We start from the raw sequence: 21,729 nt of genomic DNA, 5'->3' as shown, positions 1-21,729 counted from the left end.
TTTTGATTTGAAAAAATCTTAACCTACGCGGCAAGGTTAAATCTCAACCAAGCTAGTTTCTAAGACCAGCTTGGGATTCGAACCCACGCCTGGCAGTTGATTAAATAAAATTATTAAATTAAAAAAAAATTATATTTTCTATGTTGTGCTTGATTTTTAGTTCATCTCGTGATGTGTTTTTATCGATTATTGTACTAAATAAAAAAAAAAATGCATGGAATTTTAATTTGAATAGTAAAAGGTCGCTCGAAAAAATCTAAACTAATGCATTAATAAATTAAAAAAAATTATGAGCGACCTTTCAAAATTCAAATTTTGAACTGAAATTTTCAGAAACTTATTTTTTTTTAGTCTATAAAATTATACCGTAACGAGAAAAAAAATTAAAAAAAAAAAAAATTCGTTTTTTGACGATTTTTGAATTTAAAAAAAATTTGGAGCGACATCTTAAAAATTTTTTTTTAAGCTGTCCTTTGGAGAGAGCTCTTAAAACATCAAAAACTAACATTTTTTCACTCGAGACTCAAAAAAAAAATAGTCGGTTTTTTTGCGCCACCCTAAAGTCCATTCATTATAACTTGAAGATTACCCAGTAAATAAACGCAAAGTTACAATAAATTTACTGGGGAGTAAATCTTGAGCGGTCTATACACAAGCTAAGTATTGTTATTGACAATTTAACCTAAAATTAATCTTGATTTTTAATTAACACAAAAATAGTGTCACAAAAGACTAAATAACACATTATTTTAAACACAAAATTTTTCACTGTGAATTTAAGCAGCGGTCATTCGAAACAATGATTCGTTTCAGCAATGGGACAGCAGGAACCAACAACGAAGGGAGAAATTAACTGTTATGTTTTGGGGGAACCCTTAGATTAACCCTTATCGCTCGACCCAGTTGCCCGTCGGATTACCTGTCGCTCTGTAACATCCCGTAGAAATCCCGGAGCTCACGTATATATCCTCATAAGATATCCAGGTTGTTAAACCGAGATCCGTCTAGTCTAGAAAGCGAGTAGCGAACAACAAGTAGAGGAGCAGGTTGTCGTCGTAGAACGAATAGCTGTTGGTGAACTTTTATCGCCAACAAAAGAGCCAAACAAAATAAGATTTACCTGTGCACACAAAGAAAGGACAGACGAGGGAGTGGATAAATTGAATGAACAGCAGACGGCTGCTGAATAGCTAATTCAAATTAGAATTTTTTCTAGTCCAATAGACCAACCAGTCCTTGGCAACTCTAAAGTCCCCTCTCTGAATTAAAGGGAAAACGAGTACGAGTGAAACTAATTAGGACGTTAGCCTTGCAGCGAAATCGAATTTGGGCAGGTGGCTGGTCAGAAGGGCGTGTAATAAGCCACGAGCCGGTCCACCCCAGACAAGCCAAGCTCGAGAGACCCTAGCCAGAGAGACAAGAGGACTTAAACCGAGATGCAATAGTAGAAACGGATTACTCAACCGTGTTACCACGTTGTTAGTCAGTGGAGTCACGCCCCAGAAATGTACGTGCTCTGTAGGCCAACGAGTTGCTCTACTCGTTCTGGAGCTTCTTCTTAGTCCAAAATGCAAGTCGTCAAATGATCCGCACTCCGTTATTGCCCAGAACAGAACCTCCGCTCGACTATTTGACGTCATGACTCATGATAAACAGTCTTTTGATTGCGCTGGTATGGATCCAATCAGGAGGTAAAAGCTTGAAGCTAGAAGCCAGAAGCTTGAAGCAGAACCGGCGATATGGATAAAGGACAACTCGTTACTGGATCATTGTCAGGCTAAACACAGGGCTATCATCAGCGGTCCTTATTGGCGTGACGATCGGGTGTGGTGGAGCCCCTGCTGTTGGAGGCCGGCGCTCTGGTGACAAAGCAGATCGGGAACCTGGTGACCGAGCTATTACTGGACATCAATAGAGGTTCGACCGCGTCCGTACCCTCGGTGATTCTAATTGGCACATAGTACCATACTACCGTCTGGTTGTCTGATGGTTTCGCGTGCGCATCCTGCCCGCAGAGTGCCGCCAAAGTGGATTACATATTGCCATCCCTGGTGAGCTCCGGGCACTACACTTACTCTAAGTTGTATGTTCCCAGAGAACGGACGTTAATTTAATCATCCAGGTAACCTCACTAACTTACCCGCCATTTGCTATAATCAATCTTGTTTAGTCTCCTCACGTATTTTTGATCAACCTATTTGGTAATCCGTCTTTTCAACTAGGGTGTAAACTATGGATCATTCTTATGAGGTTGTTTAAATCTATTTAAGATCCAAGTACCCTAGTGTAAAGAATGTCTAAAAGAATGATACTGTTGTGGCTTAAAATTAATTAATAACATTTTTGAGGAATTTCCGATAAATTTATTCATTAAATCATTATTAACATTTCATTGACTAATAAAACAATATAGCACTTTAAATTACCGGTATACACTTGACAACACAAAAAGAGTGTGCCTAACCTTCAAATTTATTTATGTTTACTGTCTAACTAAAATTACTAAGATCTAGCATTTAAAAAACCGCGAGTACTTATGCTTTGAGTAACTAAGCAAGCGGTGTTGCCAAGTCAAATACAAGACTTTAAAGAACGCAAGTTCCGAGTGATTTTTCATAAAAAATCTAAAATATCTCCGTAATACGTTCGGAAAGCTACTTTTTTATTGTTTTAATCTTTAGCTTATTATTTTTTCAATCAAATTCAATGAAGATAAAATTTTTTTTAAATCGTTAATTGCATTTAATTCTTAACCAAATACCGGCTGGTGGAATCTCCATTCATGTAAAAATTACAATTTTCAAACCTAATTATTTGATTAAATCCCGGAAACCTGTTTTTCAATTTTTTTAATTATTAGGCTACGTAGATTGAATTTACAAATTTTCAGAAAGTTTTAAAAATTTGACTACTTCTCGTGGATCTCCTTAATACTGCTTAAATCTATAAAACTGCAAAATGTAATCGTTTAAATCCGTACCAGTTAATTATAATCAACGAAAAATTCTTAAAACTGAAGAGAGAGCAATCAGCTGTTAGATCTGAAGCCGCCATTGAAGATATCAATCCGCGGGATTTTCAAAAATCTTGAATATTGGCGGGAATTTGTAAATGTAAAAATTACAATTTTCAAACCTAATTATTTAATTAAATCCCGGGAACCTGTTTTTTTAATTTTATTAATTATTAGGCTACGTAGATCAAATTTACAAATTTTCAGGAAGTTATAAAAATTTGCCCATAAATTTGAATTTTCCCTATAGTTTAAGAACATATGATGCCATCTATTTTTTTTTAGCTCATAATTATTGCTATTAAAGATTTCAACCTTTAAAATATTCAGTGTAACCTTTTCCAATTAAAAATGAATAAAGTTAATCAAATCTTGGAATAATTTATGATATCTAATGGATTAAATTAATCTTAAAATTAGTTTAATCATAATTAATGTCCATTATCGGATTAATATTACTGATTCTAATTGATTGAAAGATAAGTGTTTAACCTCTACATAAAAATTTTTTACATTAAGAGTTTTTAAATCTTTAATTTACAAAAAAGAGGTCAAAATAAAGTAATCAGAATTTTTCTGTAATTACTGAAGTGTATCATGTCCGAAGCGAGATTATAACAGAGTTAAATTTGACCTTGAAAAATTTAATAATGCGTAAAAGCTTTTTACCATTCCATGCCGGATATCAAGTTGAGAGGTTAAAGTGGTGCATTAACCAAGAGGAAGAGATATGCAGGTACCTCAAAAAATAGAGTTAAGCTAAGAGCACTAGATTGCTTTGTGACGAGGTTGTCGTTCTGACCTGCATTATTGTGCTTGAAAAATAAGTACCATTATTAACGAAACGGAATTAATTTAACAAATGGAGATAGAGATGGAGTTAGAGAGTCGAAAAAATTCCGGTGTGCGTGATACTGGTTAACATTTGCGTGACGGGGACATTTTGTGGATGAAATCTTAATTAGGGTATGTGTTTACCAAGAGGTTATTGATGACACTAATGTGGAAATAATGATATGGAGAAATTTCCTTGGGACAGACTTGAATTAAATGAAGATGAGGTAATTTTATGAGAATGAGTTTACGTGTTTATAAAGGAGGAAGGGGAGGAGTTCCTCCCTGGTGACGTATCACATCTATCGCAGAATTAGGAATGGCATTGGGTGTCGGGTTAACTTTAATAACTATGTGACAGCGAGTCAGAAAGTTTATGGTTAAAACCTAGAGACTTTTGGTATCTGTGTACGAATGAGTTGACTCGTTCTCGTATTTGGTACGCGACACTCGACAATAATACGTATGCTGTTCTACGTTATGTGATATAATAGTTACACATGCGATATCTTAGCTTGTAACTTGTTGTGCCAGTTTTGTCAGACGAGACGAGACGGAACACGTTGGAACAACTTTAATTCAACCTGACAACTTGCGCTTTCATTTTGTTTAATTTAATAAGATAAAATGCATAATTGACACTCTGTAAGAGATATACTTACTACACTGTTAAAAATTTTTGTAAAAGACAAATAATAAGTAAAATTACAAATCAGTGTATAGCAATGCGAAATAAAATACAATTCATGTAATTTTTTCAACACCTTTTAGGAAATCTACTAAGATTGTAATTTTACAATCTTTAGGTATAAACCTAACACGCATTGTAATATTACAGAACCGTTGGTCAATTTTTAAGAAAAAGCTTTTTAATTTTGCAAACATTATTTGTCATCTGATTCGGCATTGTATGTAAAATTACAAAAAAATATTGTAATTTATATTACAATAATCTCGTAAAAAATTTAAAAAGCTTTTTTTTATTTTTACAATTTTCATTGTAAAATTACCCAGTGCAATGTAATGTTACCAGACAATTTTAATAATATTACACGAATTGTAATTCTACTTCACTGTTTTCCAATTTTAAAAACAATACTTTTAAGTTTTACGAAAATGAGACTGATGTATCAAAAAACAACAATGTCCTTCATATTTATTTTTACTAATTTTTAGTCTATGGTTGTTTATTTGTAATAATAAATTCGAGGCATCATTTATCTTTTATAAATTTTAATATTACGCTCAAACGATCATTTCGAAATCAATATATTTGAATGAGTATATGTTAGACTTTAATTTTTATAATATTCAATGAATTAAATAATGTAAAATTTAGTTATTTTCCATCAATAAACAGCATTAAATAACACAAATAATGTAAATAATAAATAATAAGCCGTAAAGCTCAATCACCACATAGGATTAGCTTATAAGAATAATAAGATGTTGAATCACCTATCGGTCGTACGGCGTAGGGCGTTAGGTATCAGTCTGGCAAGCACGCGGCTCGCGTTCGATTCTTAGTTAGGGTAAATATTATTTTCACTTTATATCATCAGAGTTGTAAAAATTAGGTCTAGGTGAGATGCAAAATCTAGTCAGCGCTTCATAAAAATAAAATGACAATTATTAAATCAAATCTTTCTTTTTTATTATTTCAATTCAAGGAAAGTATTGTAATTTTACAAACTTAGCTAAAAATATTTGTAAAATTACAAAACCTTGTAAAATTAGTAACCTCTAGCTATATATGTTTTGTAATATTGCTATACCCGATTGTAATTTTAAATAAATGTTTTGCCTATTAGCTTCCAATACATTTCTTGTAAAATTACAATAGAAATTTTTAACAGTGATTTTAGACAAATATAATTTCAATCCGAATTTAATCCCGTTTTTTTTGTGCACTACACTGCACTACAGCTGTTTTTAGTTTATTCCGAAATGCATCCACGGTAACGCAGATTCTCAATTATTTAAATATTTTTTACTAGCTTAGATAGTCGTTATTAATATTACTGATGGTAACTGCAACCATCAGATTATATTAGGAATTACGATTTTGATAATAGTAGTAACTAAGTTACTGCTTAATGTATATAGAATAAGCGAAAGGAAATTTAGTATAGACCGGATAGCTCAAATGGTAGAGTAGCCGACATGTCTTCGGAAGGTTCTGGGTTCGAATCCCAGTCCGAGCTATCTAATAATTTTTTTTCTCGCATATTCTATAAACTCACATTAAGATGATCCTCTCCACAATCCTTTCTCAATCCTTTCCTACCAATATCTTGTTACGTGAATGTGGAACGCTTCACGTAATAATTACCGTAACTCCTATTCTTTCTTGCTTCACAGCATTATTTATATTTGTAAAAATATGGAACGCTTCACGATTTTGCGTGTTACTAATTAAGTAGTAACTAATTAAAATGATAACAGTTATTATTACTGATTACCATCATAATAGTAGTATTTACCATCAGGATGGTAAATACTACAATTCAGATGATTTACTTAATTATTTAAATAATATTTACTACTATCGAATTCAGTTAATAGATTTTAACATAACTAAATAATAAACTCTACTATAAAATTTTCTCCGTGCAGAAAAAGGGGGCACAATTTCTGCTGTCAGAACCGCAGATTCCAAAACATCTCTACTTCCAGAGAGTTAAATTAGCAGAGTTGGTTCTGGATATTTCGTAAGCTTTCTGGCTTCCACTTGTCCAGCCCATGTAACCCCAACCCTTCTTCCATTGAAACTCTTCTCCGGCTGCAACTAGCCCTTGATTAAAAATAACCCTCTTTACATCCATGTGAGCTAATTACGCCTATTGATTTTTCGCTTGGAATCAATTAGCCAAAATGAGACACTGTTAATCGAATTTCTTAATCGTTTCTTGTTTTGGGTGTTCCAGAGCACTCAATCATCCCCTAATTCCCTCGCCCAGTTCTCTCAAAGACAAGGGATCCGGCTGGAGAGCCCTTCAAGTAAACAAAAGTCCAAATGGGGTAAATAGAAAGCAGCCTCTCAGTGTGGCTTCTGCCTTCCACTTTGTATTCTTAGCCTCTTTCAGCTTCTCCTTACCAAGGGGAAATTCTGTTTGCCAGCAACTTTATTAAAAATATTGTTTTGAGCGACGGTGTTTGCCAACAGCCCGATCGATCAGATGGAGATGTAAATTTCCAATATAACAAATTAGGAAGTTAAGTATTATAGAGGACTCTTGCAACAATTCTAAGCCACAACTGGTAGGAAAAAAATATGCCAGATACTTGAACAGAAAAGTCAAATACGATGTACTTTGAAGTAGCAGTACTACTGACTTGTCTGTTGTATGCGGGCTGAATTGTAAACCGGACGTACTACCTGTTTTCCGTCCTTTATTGTTGGAATTCCAACAGACCTTGTTCTTATCCTGTCTCTGTCATCCACCTCACCACTACCAGCATCAACACCAGTTTCAGAGTTGGCTCCTTCTTTAAATTACATTTGGCTACTCGTTCACCCCTTACCAACTAACCCACCCTTCTCGCTTTTCACTTTCTCTTCACAAGTAGATCTTTTTTCTTCCAGGTTCTTCTTTCAAAAATTTTTTTACTTTTTATCTTTGAAACCCACTTGGAGAACTCGTTTACCAGCAACCACTCTCGGGTCCATCTATCTACTTCCTTCTGTTAATTTCAGGACAACCTAGAGAAAAATCTAACCAACCTAGAACTTTGAAAGATTTTATTTAACCTTTTTTTTTTTTTTTTTTTCAACTCAAAAGTACCAGTATCGCCATTTTGTACCAGTTAAATAATGATGCTCCTTTTATAATTTCTTGTCAAGGGTTTTTCAAAACTCATTTGTCTTTCTGGTCATCATTCTAAGATTCCCAAGTTCAAAGGATTCTTCAACAAGACGTAGACGTATTGCATTTTTCCGCAATTACTCAATTTCCAGATTTTTTGGGTAGAAAGTTGAATAAGTTATAGTAGGAGTTACTATTTTAGCATGGACGAAATTATTCCAAGCTCGGTAAAGCCTCGGTTGGTGCGAATTGGGCGCCAGTTTGATGAAAAATTTGTAGGCTGTAATTTATTGGAAAAATTTTGGTTATAATAAGTACAAGAGATAATATCGTTCGGTACAACTAATTTGTAAATCAGAACATCGTTCGAATGGATTTGTTTAAAACGATCGTAGTCCAATCGACTGTTAAATCTCTATCCGTTCAACTGTAATTGTATGCTTTTGTTCCTCGGCACACGGTTGTTTCCAAACTGACTGTCTATTCAGGTTTTGTTTCTATCCGCTGCTCTCTTATTTTTATTACATTTTGTTTTACAAATCACTCAACCGCCGATCCTTTATCCTCGATCCTTACATCCAAATCGACCAAAAAAAAATGTAAATTCTGAAAATGAAAATGAAAATCAGAATCTATTGAACTCTCGACATAACCTGACAATAAACATCGAAATAAATAATAAGGTTACAATTGTCGCTTAGCGATCGATAGACCGCCGTTCGTCTGTTCCATTCATTATTACGACTGTATTGTTTTATGCAGTTATTTCCATAATGCCCCGGGAATTACCATCGGATTTTGCAATCCTTAATCGTAATTGCGATCGCATGAATGATAGGTTAGGTTGGGTTCAATTTCAACCTCCTGGAGTTGAATAAAATAAAATGAGTGTTGGTTCTGGACAAGGAGGGAAAAAATCGATCCAACACAAACTGATTATGATTACATTATATTCACTTACTTATTTAGATCTGAAAGTTTTATAATTTGATGCAATTAGCCGATGGTGGAGGGCGCGCCGTAACTACCGAGATAGTCACATGTGGGTCGGGTCAACTCTCATAAGGCCAGACGCAGTTTAATGATTCAAAACACGCGACATTTGTCTCCTTTTTTATCATATTAGTCTTTTTTATTTATAGTCGGAAACCTTAACCTTTTTTCACGGTTATTTATTTGGTTTTTAGATTCACGCGTTGTCATATCAGTTTTTTTGACAATTTCATTAGAATTCTCATTAATTTTTCAGCTTACCTTCCACATTGTTACAATTGCAACGTAAAAATCCAATCAGAACTCAAAAATATTGGGGCTTAACAGGTTATGAGCCCAGGCCAGAAAAAAATTCACTTTTTTTCTTTATAAAATTTAATATTCTATATGATTATTCCATAAAATTTTAAATTAACAATCATAGAAAACTATTTTAATCATTTAAATAGTTAAGCTCCTAAAAACAGTCAAAAACATGATTTTTCATTTTATTACTTAATTCCTCAATTTAAATTCTCTTATTACGAGCTGAATTAGCGACCATGCGCCACCTGTTGGATTTTTTCAAAACTAACTTTAATAAAAAATTGATTTATAGTGATTAAGATAGTTAAGCTCTTAAAAACAGTCAAAAACACGAGTTTTTATTTTATTGCTTAACTCCTCAATTTAAACTCTCTTCTTAGGAGCTAAATTAGCGACCATGCGCCCCCTGTTGGATTTTTTCAGAACTAACTTTAATAAAAAATTAATTCATGGTAATTTGGATAGTTAAGCTCTTGAAAACAGTCAAAAACATGATTTTTTATTTTGTTACTCAATTCCTTAATTTAAACTCTTTTAGTAGGAGCTAAATTAGCGACCATTCGCCACCTGTCGGAATTTGTCAGAATTAACTTAGAAAAAATTGAAATATGGGCTTTTTCGACTGTGCAAGGGCTAGTATGAGGTAATTTGATCATATATCAAAGCACATTAACCTAAATATGATTCAACAGGTTATGGGGCCCAGGGCAAAAAACCAAAAATCCAAAATTCGAGCACCTATGCTCGAAAAATTGACATTCTAGTGACTAATTCTTGCTAAACAGTGTAGATATTCTTCCAAAAATCAATACAATGATAAAAATTCATAATGAATTGCCATGAATGCATTGAAACTCGAAGACACTGTGGCATCTGGTTGACGTTATTCCGGTATGTTTAACATGCCAAGTAGCTCTTAGTGGCTTTCCACACACTACAAGCGTACGAATTCCTACGGTACTTCACCCCGTCCTCCCGTATCGATTAATAACTCTCACAGTCAAAAGTCACAACCCGACTGTTCAATCATTATTAAATCATGGTTGTCTATACCTCCTCGGGATTCATAGGCCAAATTATCGGTAAATAATGGATTGTACTTGGGAACATCAACCTTGTTAACATTAACCATAAAAATAATATTTTACCTTACGGGGTTAATAATTCTTTCGCGGTGTTTAGATAGCGCAAACAAAGAAATTATGAATAGACCTTGGTAGAAATAAAATTAAAGTGCAGTGTTTGCATTAATAAATATACTCACACGTTAAAAAAAGCAGCACTGGATCTTTACGCATATTTATATTTATTTGTTTTGTTAAAGTTGGTCCTTTTTCGCACGTGGCACAATTCCATTACCGATAAGAAACATTCTGCCTTGCATAATAAATATTAGCATTTTAGTCGCTGGATTCTGGAAAAAAAAAGGACAAATTAAAATTAATATTAAATAACAGCGATAATGATAATAGTTGTGATAAAATAAAAAAGGTGGATTAAAATTAGAGAGGATAATTAACTTTTATCGTTTAATTTTCAGAGTCCGAAGCCAGCTGGGAAGAATGGTGGACCTACGATGGTATTTCCGGTAAGTCCACAGTTATTTAATAGACTTAATAATACCAGCACTCGATAATTCAATATAATTGCGTTAATAAGAGATTTAAATACGGGATTACTCTATTATTAGACTATTGATAATAAGAATAGTCTGGGACGCGCTCGGTAGCGGCGCTCCGAGGGGGAGTGACTCCGATTTGGGTTAAATTAAATAGTAAAGTAAGTTGGTATAAATTAGTTTTTTTCGGTATGAAATTCTTCGCAAGTTAATTCAGTGCATGAATTTTTATCGCGGGGGTTAGCAACACCCGGTACAACCCAAGCTCACCTTGGCTAAAGTTATTACTGATTTTGAGCTGGCTTTAGTCAGGTGGTTGCCTTTTTAGGGCCAGAGTTTCATATTCCAGGCAGATGCTAGATGGTCTACTGTTGTTTTACAACCAATAAGCCTTAAAAATTTATTTTTAGATCCCTCGTAGTTTTAAGATATTGGGATATATATTGAAAATTTTATCGGTGTTTATTAATTTTGTAACTACTCAACTTACCTCATTGTAATGAAATATTAAATTTTTATCACAAAATCCATACTGAAATTAAATAAAAAAAAGTTTCGATTAAATATACCTTCATAATAAGTTTCTGCAAGCGAGAAGAAAAATTCACCATGCGACACCTAGCGGTTAAACCAAGAAATACTTAAATTGACTACTATCATAATATAAAAATATATTTTTTAAATATATGAAATTTTTTAGTAAGTTTTCAATTGTGAGAAAAAATAAAGTTCATGCGCCATCTAGCGGTGGAACCTGAAACTATTTTTAAAATAGGTTAATTTGGATGAATTATAACAATTTTTATATAAATAGAAAGGTAATTGTTTGAATTATATTTAAGAACTTAGTTAAAAATTTCTACAAGTGAGAAGAAAATTCGATCATGCGCCACCTAGCGGTGAAACCAAGAAATACTTGAATTGAATACTATTTTAGTATCAAAAAATATTTTTGAATATATTAATTTTTTAGTAAGTTTCAACTTGTGAGAAAAAAAAAACGTTCATGCGCCATCTAGTGGTGAAATGTGGAACTAATTTTTAAATAATAGGTTACTTTTGAGGAATTATATTAATTTTGATATAAAAAGAAAAGAAATTGTTTGAATTATAATTATGAGCTTGGTTTAAAATTTCTGCAAGCGAGAAGAAAAATCGACCATGCGCCACCTAGCGGTAAAATCAAGGAATACATAAATTAAAAACTATTTTAATATTGAAAAATATTTTTAAATATATCAATTTTTTATTATTAAAGAATTTTTTATTTATTAAAAAACTTGGTTTAAAGTTTCTGCAAGCGAGAAGAAAAATCGGCCATGCTCCACCTAGCGGTAAAACCTAAAACTAATTAAAAAAAATTTCTATTTCGGTTTTTATGGAATATTTGGGAGAATTCATGAGTTAAAAGATACCTTAAGCAATAAAAGTCGTAAAATGAAATTACAAATACAAGAAGATATATATCTTGGTATTAAAAAGTCGGCATGGAAATGAAAGTAATTAAATTTTTATTATTCAGTATTTGTATGGCTACTAATGTAAAATAAAGAGAAAAATAAAGGATCAAAGATGTTATTCATTACTATTATTATATTTTTTCCGAGCTTTTATTCCCACCGGCGGGTTTAAAGTTGGCACACTTGTATTCACCGAGTGATAAAGAAGGAAAGTGGCTGGTGGCTGGACCAGGTTGCATTTGCATGTTTATTCCGTTTTCTTAATTCCCGGGATAGGAAAAGCAACTCTTAAAAAGAGCGTACCTCGAACCTCGGAGAGTAAAATGCTTGGAGCCTGCTGATTCTAAACTTTTGTTCGCTTAATTCTCTCTCGTGGCGCCCAATACTCCCGACTCTCACTCACTAACTCCTCTTCAGTGCTTATGTTATAAATAAATTACTTAACCGTAACCGTCTTCTCACCTTGTCACCGGATTATTTTCATCCAGATTAAAGACCCCGATATTTTGTCTTCACTATCCCTGTTATTACCTGTTTCATCACCAAACAAATTAGTTATTTATTATTTAAATGGCAAACTTTTGAAAAATAACACCAAAAAGTAATAATTCACTCTCTCTCTCTCTCTACAAAGTTATATTCAAACAAACAACACAAGCGAATTTTATTCAACGAATAGATAATTGTCTGATGTATTATTTTTATCTGAATAATTCGTTGAATCACTATTGTCAGTTGAAATTTATAATTACAAACTTTTCTTCGTTCATTCATTATTTTCATTAGTTCATTTTATTCAAAGCGAATTTAAATGAACCTGTTACAAAAGTTTCATAATAAGCGTCAAAATAGCGTTATAAAAATTTAATTTTTTTTCTTTATAAAATTTAATATATTATATGATTATTTTATAAAACTTTGAAGTAACAATTATAGAAAACTATTTTAGTCATTTAAATAGTTAAGTTTGTTAATTAATTCCGCAATTTGAAGTCTCTTATTAGGAGCTAAATTAGCAACCATGCGCCACCTGTTGGATTTTTTTAGACCTAACTTTAATAAAAAATTGATATACTGTTATTTGGATAGTTAAGCTTCTAAATCCACTCAATAACATGATTTTTTATCTCATTACTTAATTCCGCAATTTGAAGTCTCTTATTAGGAGCTAAATTAGCAACCATGCGCCACCTGTTGGATTTTTTTAGACCTAACTTTAATAAAAAAATTAATTTATAGTCATTTCGATAGTGAAGCTCTTTAAACTAGTCAAAAACATGAATTTTTATCTCATTACTTAATTTCTCAATTTTAAGTCTCTTATTAGGAGCTAAATTAGCGACCATGCGCCACCTGTTGAAAATTTTCGGAACTAACTTTAATAAAAAATTAATTTATAGTTATTTTGATAGTTAAGCTTCTCAAAACAGTCAAAAACATGATTTTTTATTTTGTTACTTAATTCCTCAATTCAAACTTTCTTATTAGGAGCTAAATTAGCGACCATGCGCTACCTGTTGGATTTTTTCCGAACTAAATTTAATAAAAAGTAATTTATGGTCATTTGGACAGTTAAAACTCTTTGAAATGATCAAAAACATGATTTTTTATTTTGTTACTTAATTCCTCAATTCAAACTTTCTTATTAGGAGCTAAATTAGCGACCATGCGCTACCTGTTGGATTTTTTCCGAACTAAATTTAATAAAAAATTGATATATGGGCTTTTTCGACTATGTAAGGGTAGTATGAGGTAATTTGGTCATATATATCAAAGCACATTAACCTAAATATATTCAATTCTAACGAAATGAAGCTTGATATGACCAATTGTATTATTAACATAAAAATGAATAAAATAATAGAGTCTAAGCCGTATTTCGACGAGTAAACACTGAAAATAAACAAAATTAATCGGAATTACCGTAGTCTGATTTAAAATTTAATCGGTTAATGGCAGGACTATTGATTTTAGGTTGCGAAATTGGAATTTAAATTTAAATAATAAATAAAAGTAATTAAATAGAGTGATGTTATAAAAGTGATAATGTGATTAAGCAACAGGCTATCGTGGACGAATTCAGTCAGCGGAAAATATATTTTCCGTGAGGCTGGCGTCGGTGTCCAGGCAGGTTATCCGGTAGCACGTAACTAAGCACGAGAAGGCGCAGGTAGAATGATTAAGACAGAGGGATTGCGGAGAGGGAGGGTTCTTACCAGCGCAGAGATTAAATTAAATTATTTAAATGCTGTAATTTAACATCCTGGCTGGTGGACGATGGTCCCAGTCGTTTCCAGTCATCTCGCCGGCCGTTGTCGCTCTCTTAGGTGTTAAGCATGCATGTATGCATAGAATATGTTTCCGTAAAAGCAAGTACTGAAGAGCTACCGGTATGACGGTTGGATATGCTTTTACCTTCATTTTCCAACGTGAGTACGCATAAATTATATAATACTGTACATTGTACATAGCCAGGGTACCAAGCTTAATTCATGTTGACCATACGAATCCTACCAACAGTTAAATAATTTGTTAAATCATTTCAGCGCTAACCGGCGATGAGATGAAGATTTACTTGCTTACATACTTTTCATCTTTTATTCCTTTTGCGTCTGAATATCTCCGGGGATTCATACATTTTTTAGTTTCATGTCAGGTTTGCTCATTTCAGTGTTTTTTTCCTTGAAATTTTCGCATATCACACCTGAATTCTTCTGATTTCTTTTAAAGGTTACACACAATATTTGTCAAAAATTAGTGCACGGTAAAAAGTAAACTGTAATAAATAACAGTCAATTTATAAAAAGTAATGATCAACCGCTAAAAATTACCATTTCAAACAGTAAAATCGTAATTTTACTATTTACTTTATAATATTTACCATTTAAACGTTACAATTTACTGTTTACATGGAAGAAAATACTATTTCAAACAGTAATGTATATTCGCTATGTAAATGTCTAAAATGTTTAAGTATAATAATTAACAATTCAGACTTTGATATTTATCATTTCGTGCCTAAAAAATGATCTTATAATATGTAAAAAGTAAAAAATAAAGTTGGTAAATTTCTAATACAAGCAACGTCAATATTTACAAAGTAAAATGGTAAATTTTAACCGCAACGCTAAAAATCAAACTGTAATTATTGACTTGCTTGGACTGGTAAAATGTATATTTTAAAAGTATAATTTTTACTGTTTCAAATGTTAAATTCTCCCAGAGTGGGACCCCCTTCTCTTTTATCTGAGTTCCCCTTCTCCTCATAATATGGACTATATATTAAAATGGCAATTTTTACTGTTTGAAACTGTAATTTTTTAAGATGAAAAAGTCGTTATTTACTATAGTGACAGCTATTAAACACTTATTTTGGATATTAAATTATAAATTGTGGCTTTTATACTTTCTACATTAAGTTCTGTAATATTTATATTTTTGCCACCCCGATGTCGGCTTTACTGTTTGAAACTATAAAAATTAGCCGGAATCCGAGTGAATATTACAGTTTACTTTATTCCGTGTGTTAAATATGATCCATGTTAAAGATTAATTGTGTTACTCATTTTTTAACATAAAAAATGTATTATTTAGTCTTTTGTAACACTATTTGTGTGTTACTTAAAAACCAAGATTAATTTTAGGTTAAATTGTCAATAACAACACTTAGTTTGTGTATAGACCGCTCGAGATTTACTCCCCAGTAAATTTATTGTAACTTAGCGTTTATTTACTGGATAATCATCAAGTTATAATGAATGGGCTTATTCGATAAAAATTGTCAATTGTAATGAGATTAAATAGTACTTACATCGATACTGCACGCTATTGAAGACACTGGTTATGATTCGTAGCTCCTGGTTCGGGGTATCGCCGAGCTGCAACAGAAATCAGGGTGTTAAAAATTATTTGTGTTAAATTGACACTTTTTTTGTGCTACTCATTTTTTAACATAAAAAATGTGTTATTTAGTCTTTTGTAACACTATTTGTGTGTTATTTAAAAATCAAGATTAATTTTAGGTTAAATTGTCAATAGCAACACTTAGTTTGTGTATTGACTAGTCTTTGTTCGGTTTACTTGGCAAAGCGCTACACTAGTAGTTGCAGTGAAGTTACTCATGTTTGTTTATCATATCAAAGTATTGTTATAATAATATTGTTTAAAAAAAGTGTTTATTTTAATGAAGTTTAAGAAGTTTGTTTCTATTAACAAAAATTGAAAATAATAGATATAAACACACACTAAGATGTAGCTTATAGTAATTAATACATTATAATTTATTTATATAACCTCAAATGTTCCACATGATTATTTTATTTAAATAAAAATATTTATTTTAGTGATATTTATTAAAATAAACAAAAAGTTATAACCAAAAGACAATTTATTATTTTTTTTTCTTTTAAAATAATATTAAATTGAATAAAAAAAAATCTAAACTTTGTACTTGATTTATTTTGTTTCTGGTTAAAATAAATAAAAATGTAAACTCATTTTAACTAACTTGAGTTTCTTTCCTTAAAATCATTTAGCTAACTTTCGGTATCAGAAATCGTATCAAAAATAATTAGTGCACCATGTTTGCTATTTACCAATTCTATTTTATTAAAATTTCCTATTGTTTTAATATTTCAACAGTATCTATTATAATTTCGGACATTGTTTTCGATGTTTCTGACTATGTTCTACTATAAATAGTGTTTCCGTGGACTAGCATATCACTAAACCCCATATCCAAAAATTTTTCCATTAGCACTACCCAAAAAAAGCTTATTAGTATCAAAAATTCAATTAAAGAGCCCCGAAACACCGAAATGACATGCATACATTTGGATATAACGGATTTAACTTGTAATTGGGACTACAGGAGCAATTACCTTAGTTAATTAACAAATTTACAGAGAACATATCGCGATTCGACGTGTAAATCCGCGGCACGAGACACACACGGACAGAGACATTAAACATATCTAACTATACACGATATACACTAGGTACTGGGTGATAAAGTGAAAGAGAGATAGGGTTATCGTTATCGTGCCCCGATAACAAGGTGATCCGCAACGCGCAACACGAATTGCATTTCGAAATTCGATTTGGACACTCGCGAGTTGCATTATATTTTTCCCCGAACAATCGACAAATTCACTCCCGGAAAATCCATTCGGAGCTTACAATCATTTTCGCGATAAATTTTAAAACCTGAATAAAATTCACCGGTCATTAGCGAATTACTATTAATTATTTTGAAATCCCAGATTGACGAGATAACAATAGAACTTTTTTCGATCCTTAACTCAGTTTTTAAACCAGATCTTTTCAATTCAGTTGAAAACATTCAATGGAAAGCAATGCCGCGGATTATCTACATCATTAAAAAAATAAGCAAATTTTGTGGCAAAATTTATATAATAAAATTAATTTTTAAGGTTAAATTTGGTATTGTTGGAAAACTCTTGATCTAGAGATGCATTCAAAAATACTCTAGATAGATAGATATCTCTAGATAGATAATTAAGAAATTACCTTGTATCTTGTGAACTATTGACATTTTTAGAACTAACTTTAATAAAAAATTAATTTATGGTCACTTGGATAGTTAAGCTCCTCAAAACAGTCAAAAATATAATTTTTTATTTTATTACTTAATTCGTCAATTTAAACTCCCTTACTAGGAGTTAAATTAGCGACCATACGCCACCTGTCGGAATTTTTCAGAACTAAATTTAATAAAAATTTTATTTATGGTCATTTATGTCAAAAACATGATTTTTTATTTTATTACTTAATTCCTCAATTTAAACTCTCTGATTAGGAGCTAAATTATCGACCATGCGCCACCTGTCGGAATTTTTCAGAACTAACTTCATACTAATTTTCTTAAATATTGACGTTTTTGGGATGTAAGCTCATCCTGATGTTAGACTCATCAATACCTTTCATTTGAATACCTACATAAATTTTTCATATATTTTATATATTTATATATATATTACATATATGTTTATATGAAAAATATATCAAAAATGCATGTGGGTAGTCAAATGAAAGCTCTAGATAAGTGGAACATCAGGATGAGCTTATATCTTCAAAATATATGTTATATATATATATATTAATATATGAAAAATCTATGAAAAATTGATGTGGGTACTCAAATGAAAGCTCTAGATGAGTGTAACATCGGGATGAGCTTATATCTTTAAAAACGTCAATACTTAACAAAATACAGTGCAATTTAATAATAGTCATTATTTAATAAAGCAAATAAAGTCTATAATTATCACTGATTACCGATACGATTTTTGCTTGAAAGTTATAAATCAATAGGTCTTGATAAAGTGGAAATAAAAAGTGAATGTTAAACCAGACAAATATTTGTACAATCAAGAAAAACAAATATTTTTCTTCAGAAAAATTTAGATAAAATAATTTCCTCATTTTAACGTCGGAAAAAAAAAGAAAGTTGAATAATAACAAGGGTAAATAAATAAAAATGAAAAGTTTTTCAAGGGCTTTGCGCTCGTTAATGACAACCCGTGAACCAAATATATATCTCTTCACTCTTCTCTTTTATTTGCTGGGACAAAAGTTTATCGGTTGGATAGAGGTCAGGTGATGAAACTAATTTTCCACGATCAGGTTATTGCGATACCAATATAAGGAATAAAGAATATAAAATATTGTCGAATTTCAATACCGATTTTGACTTAAATAATTGTGGCTGGAGAGTATCAATAAAAGAAGCGCCAAAAAAAAAGGCCATAAACAAATAAAGATAAAAGAAAAAGCGGACAAAGCGAGTGGATTTCATGAATGTGTTGATATTGTTTGTAAAATAAATAAAATGAAAAGGGAGCGGTGATATGATAGAGCTCTGGACAATAGTTATTCGGAATACGGTCCTGTCCTGTGCTCCACTCTGAAACATCCGGTCCGGGCTTGATTGGAGAAACACTGAAATGTATTCATGTATGCATATGAATTCAGGAGGATAGGCCGGGTGAAACGCGCGAGATGTCTGTCGAGTAAAGCGTAGCTGAAAAACATCTTAATTAGACTTGGAGTGTCCCCTTTTCCCTCTTCACGACGAATTTCTGGGAGAATCTTTATTCTAATGTCATCAATAACCGTCTAAGGATCGTAGAACGATTGCCGAGACGGCAGACGTCTATTATCATCGTTATAAATTACAATCTCTGTCGAATGTCTGATCATCTCGATAATTAAACTCAGCTGTCCAAGAAAACTGCCAAGATTGATGCTCAAGAATTGGGTTTAAATTGCTTGATATCAGAAATATTAAAAATTTCTATTGTAATTTTATAAGAAATGTATTGAAGGTAATAGGCAAAACATTTATTTAAAATTACAATCAGGTATAGTAATATTACAGAACATATATAACGAGGTTACTAATTTTACAAGGTTTTGCAATTTTACAAATATTTTTAGATAAGTTTGTAAAATTACAATACTTTCCTTGAATTTTACTTGAATTGAAATAATAAAAAAGATTTGATTTAATAATTATCATTTTATTTTTATGAAGCGCTGACTAGATTTTGCATCTCACCTAGACCTAATTTTTACAACTCTGATGATTTAAAGTGAAAATAATATTTACCCTAACTAAGAATCGAACGCGAGCCGCGCGCTTGTCAGACCGATACCTAACGCCCTACGCCGTACGACCGATAGGTGATTTAACATCTTATTATTCTTATAAGCTAATCCTATGTGGTGATTGAGCTTTACGGCTTATTATTTATTATTTACATTATTTGTGTTATTTTATGCTGTTTATTGATGGAAAATAACTAACTTTTACATTATTTACAATTCATTGAATATTATAAAAATTAAAGTCTAACATATACTCATTCAAATATATTGATTTCGAAATGATCGTTTGAGCGTAATATTAAAATTTATAAATGACAAATGATGCCTCGAATTTATTATTACAAATAAACAACCATAGACTAAAAATTAGTAAAAATAAATATGAAGGACATTGTTGTTTCTTTATACATCAGTCTCATTTTTGTAAAACTTAAAAGTATTGTTTTTAAAATTGGAAAGCAGTGAAGTAGAATTACAATTCGTTTTATATAATTAAAATTGTCTGATAATATTACATTGCACTGTAATTTTACAATGAAAATTGTAAAAATAAAAAAAAGCTTTTTAAATTTTTTACGAGATTATCGTAATATAAATTACAATATTTTTTTGTGATTTTACATACAATGCCGAATCAGATGACAAATAATGTTTGCAAAATTAAAAAGCTTCTTCTTAAAAATTGACAAACGGTTCTGTAATATTACAATGCGTGTTAGGTTTATACATGAAGATTGAAAAATTACAATCTTAGTAGATTTCCTAAAAGGTGTTGAAAAATTACATGAATTGTATTTTATTTCGCATTGCTATACACTGATTTGTAATTTTAATTATTATTTATTTTGTAATACTGTAATTTCACTAAAATTTTTAACAGTGATATCAAGTCAATAATAATTACAATTTTCCATTATTTGATTTAATAATTAAATATAACGCCGCTTGGTATGCTTATATGCAAATAGAACGTAAAATGTTAACCTGTCATCCCAATGATAATGTAATTAGTCTATTAGTGATATATTATTAAATTATCCGTATTGTAATGTAATTGATTTTATATACGAGGAATTTTATAACTAGATAATTCATATGCTGATTATGATTACTCGAGAAAAACATTTAAGGTCGTACTCTAAATGAGAATGAGATTATGGATTTAGGTACGAAATACTATTACCGGAGAATGGACGTAATTAAACGTTCATATATTATTATAGATCCATTGTACCGGGAAACCAATAGAGAGTTCAGCTCTACGTTCATCGCTTGCTAATTTTTAATTACACTTCCGTGTATGCCAACTATAAATCCTTGTCAAATTTACCTTGTCAATTTTGCAATACGTGTACATTTAGCTTTCATGACTCTAATTTATTTTATTGAAGCTTATTTAAATTTTTGATTGACTATTTAGGCTTTAAAAGTGTTCAATTATCATAAAAGTGACCCAAAAGTGTTAAAAAGTAGTTAGAAACAATTTTACGCGATGTTAACCCGGCGACGGCTCGCTGCAGAGTGACTGCAGAGCTTCCCCCACTACCGGCCGCTAGTCCCCACTCTCTACTCCCCACTCCACGCGCTTGCGCAGTCCGGCCGTCAGGCCCGAAGCGTTTTTTGCGATTTTTTGGGGAATTGGTGAGAATTTAGTGTTTTTTTTTTAGCGAAAAATAAAATAAAGAATTGAAATATTTAATGTCACTGATGACTTTCATTAGAAAGGTGTATTTTATTGTAAAGCGGGAATAAAAGAGAAGTAAAAAAGGCAGTACGCTTGCGATATAAATTATACCGTTCGACAGAACGACATGATATATTCGTGAGCAAACGGTTGCTTTTATAGTGTTTTTTATTTTAATCTCCAGTAGAAAATGAAGCATATTTATCAGTGGAAAAATAAAAAGAACTTTTTTCAATTCTTTTTAGTGTGACTTATCGATAGTAAAACTATTGATTACTCGAGAGAAAAGTTTGTAGTTATGGATATTGATGAAAAAATAATATAAATTATTATATCGATTTGTTTGTAATAAATATAAAAAGTCTTGATTATCAAAGTTTTTCTAT

The 21,729-nt window shown here is 31.5% G+C and overlaps 1 protein-coding gene across 3 annotated transcripts in view; it reads left to right on the top strand.

Moving 5' to 3' along the window:
* LOC123268462 (carbonic anhydrase-related protein 10) overlaps nt 1-21,729 on the top strand; it is a 102,783-nt gene that overhangs the window by 53,396 nt on the left and 27,658 nt on the right. For all 3 annotated transcript variants that reach the window (XM_044733530.1, XM_044733529.1, XM_044733531.1), the window contains one exon: nt 10,493-10,540. In XM_044733530.1, coding sequence (XP_044589465.1) covers nt 10,493-10,540 — 48 coding nt within the window. The remainder of the gene's footprint in view (nt 1-10,492; nt 10,541-21,729) is intronic.

Source organism: Cotesia glomerata, linkage group LG7 (assembly GCF_020080835.1).
Source record: "Cotesia glomerata isolate CgM1 linkage group LG7, MPM_Cglom_v2.3, whole genome shotgun sequence".
NCBI lineage: Eukaryota > Metazoa > Arthropoda > Insecta > Hymenoptera > Braconidae > Cotesia > Cotesia glomerata.
This window is presented reverse-complemented; position numbering and strand designations above follow the sequence as displayed.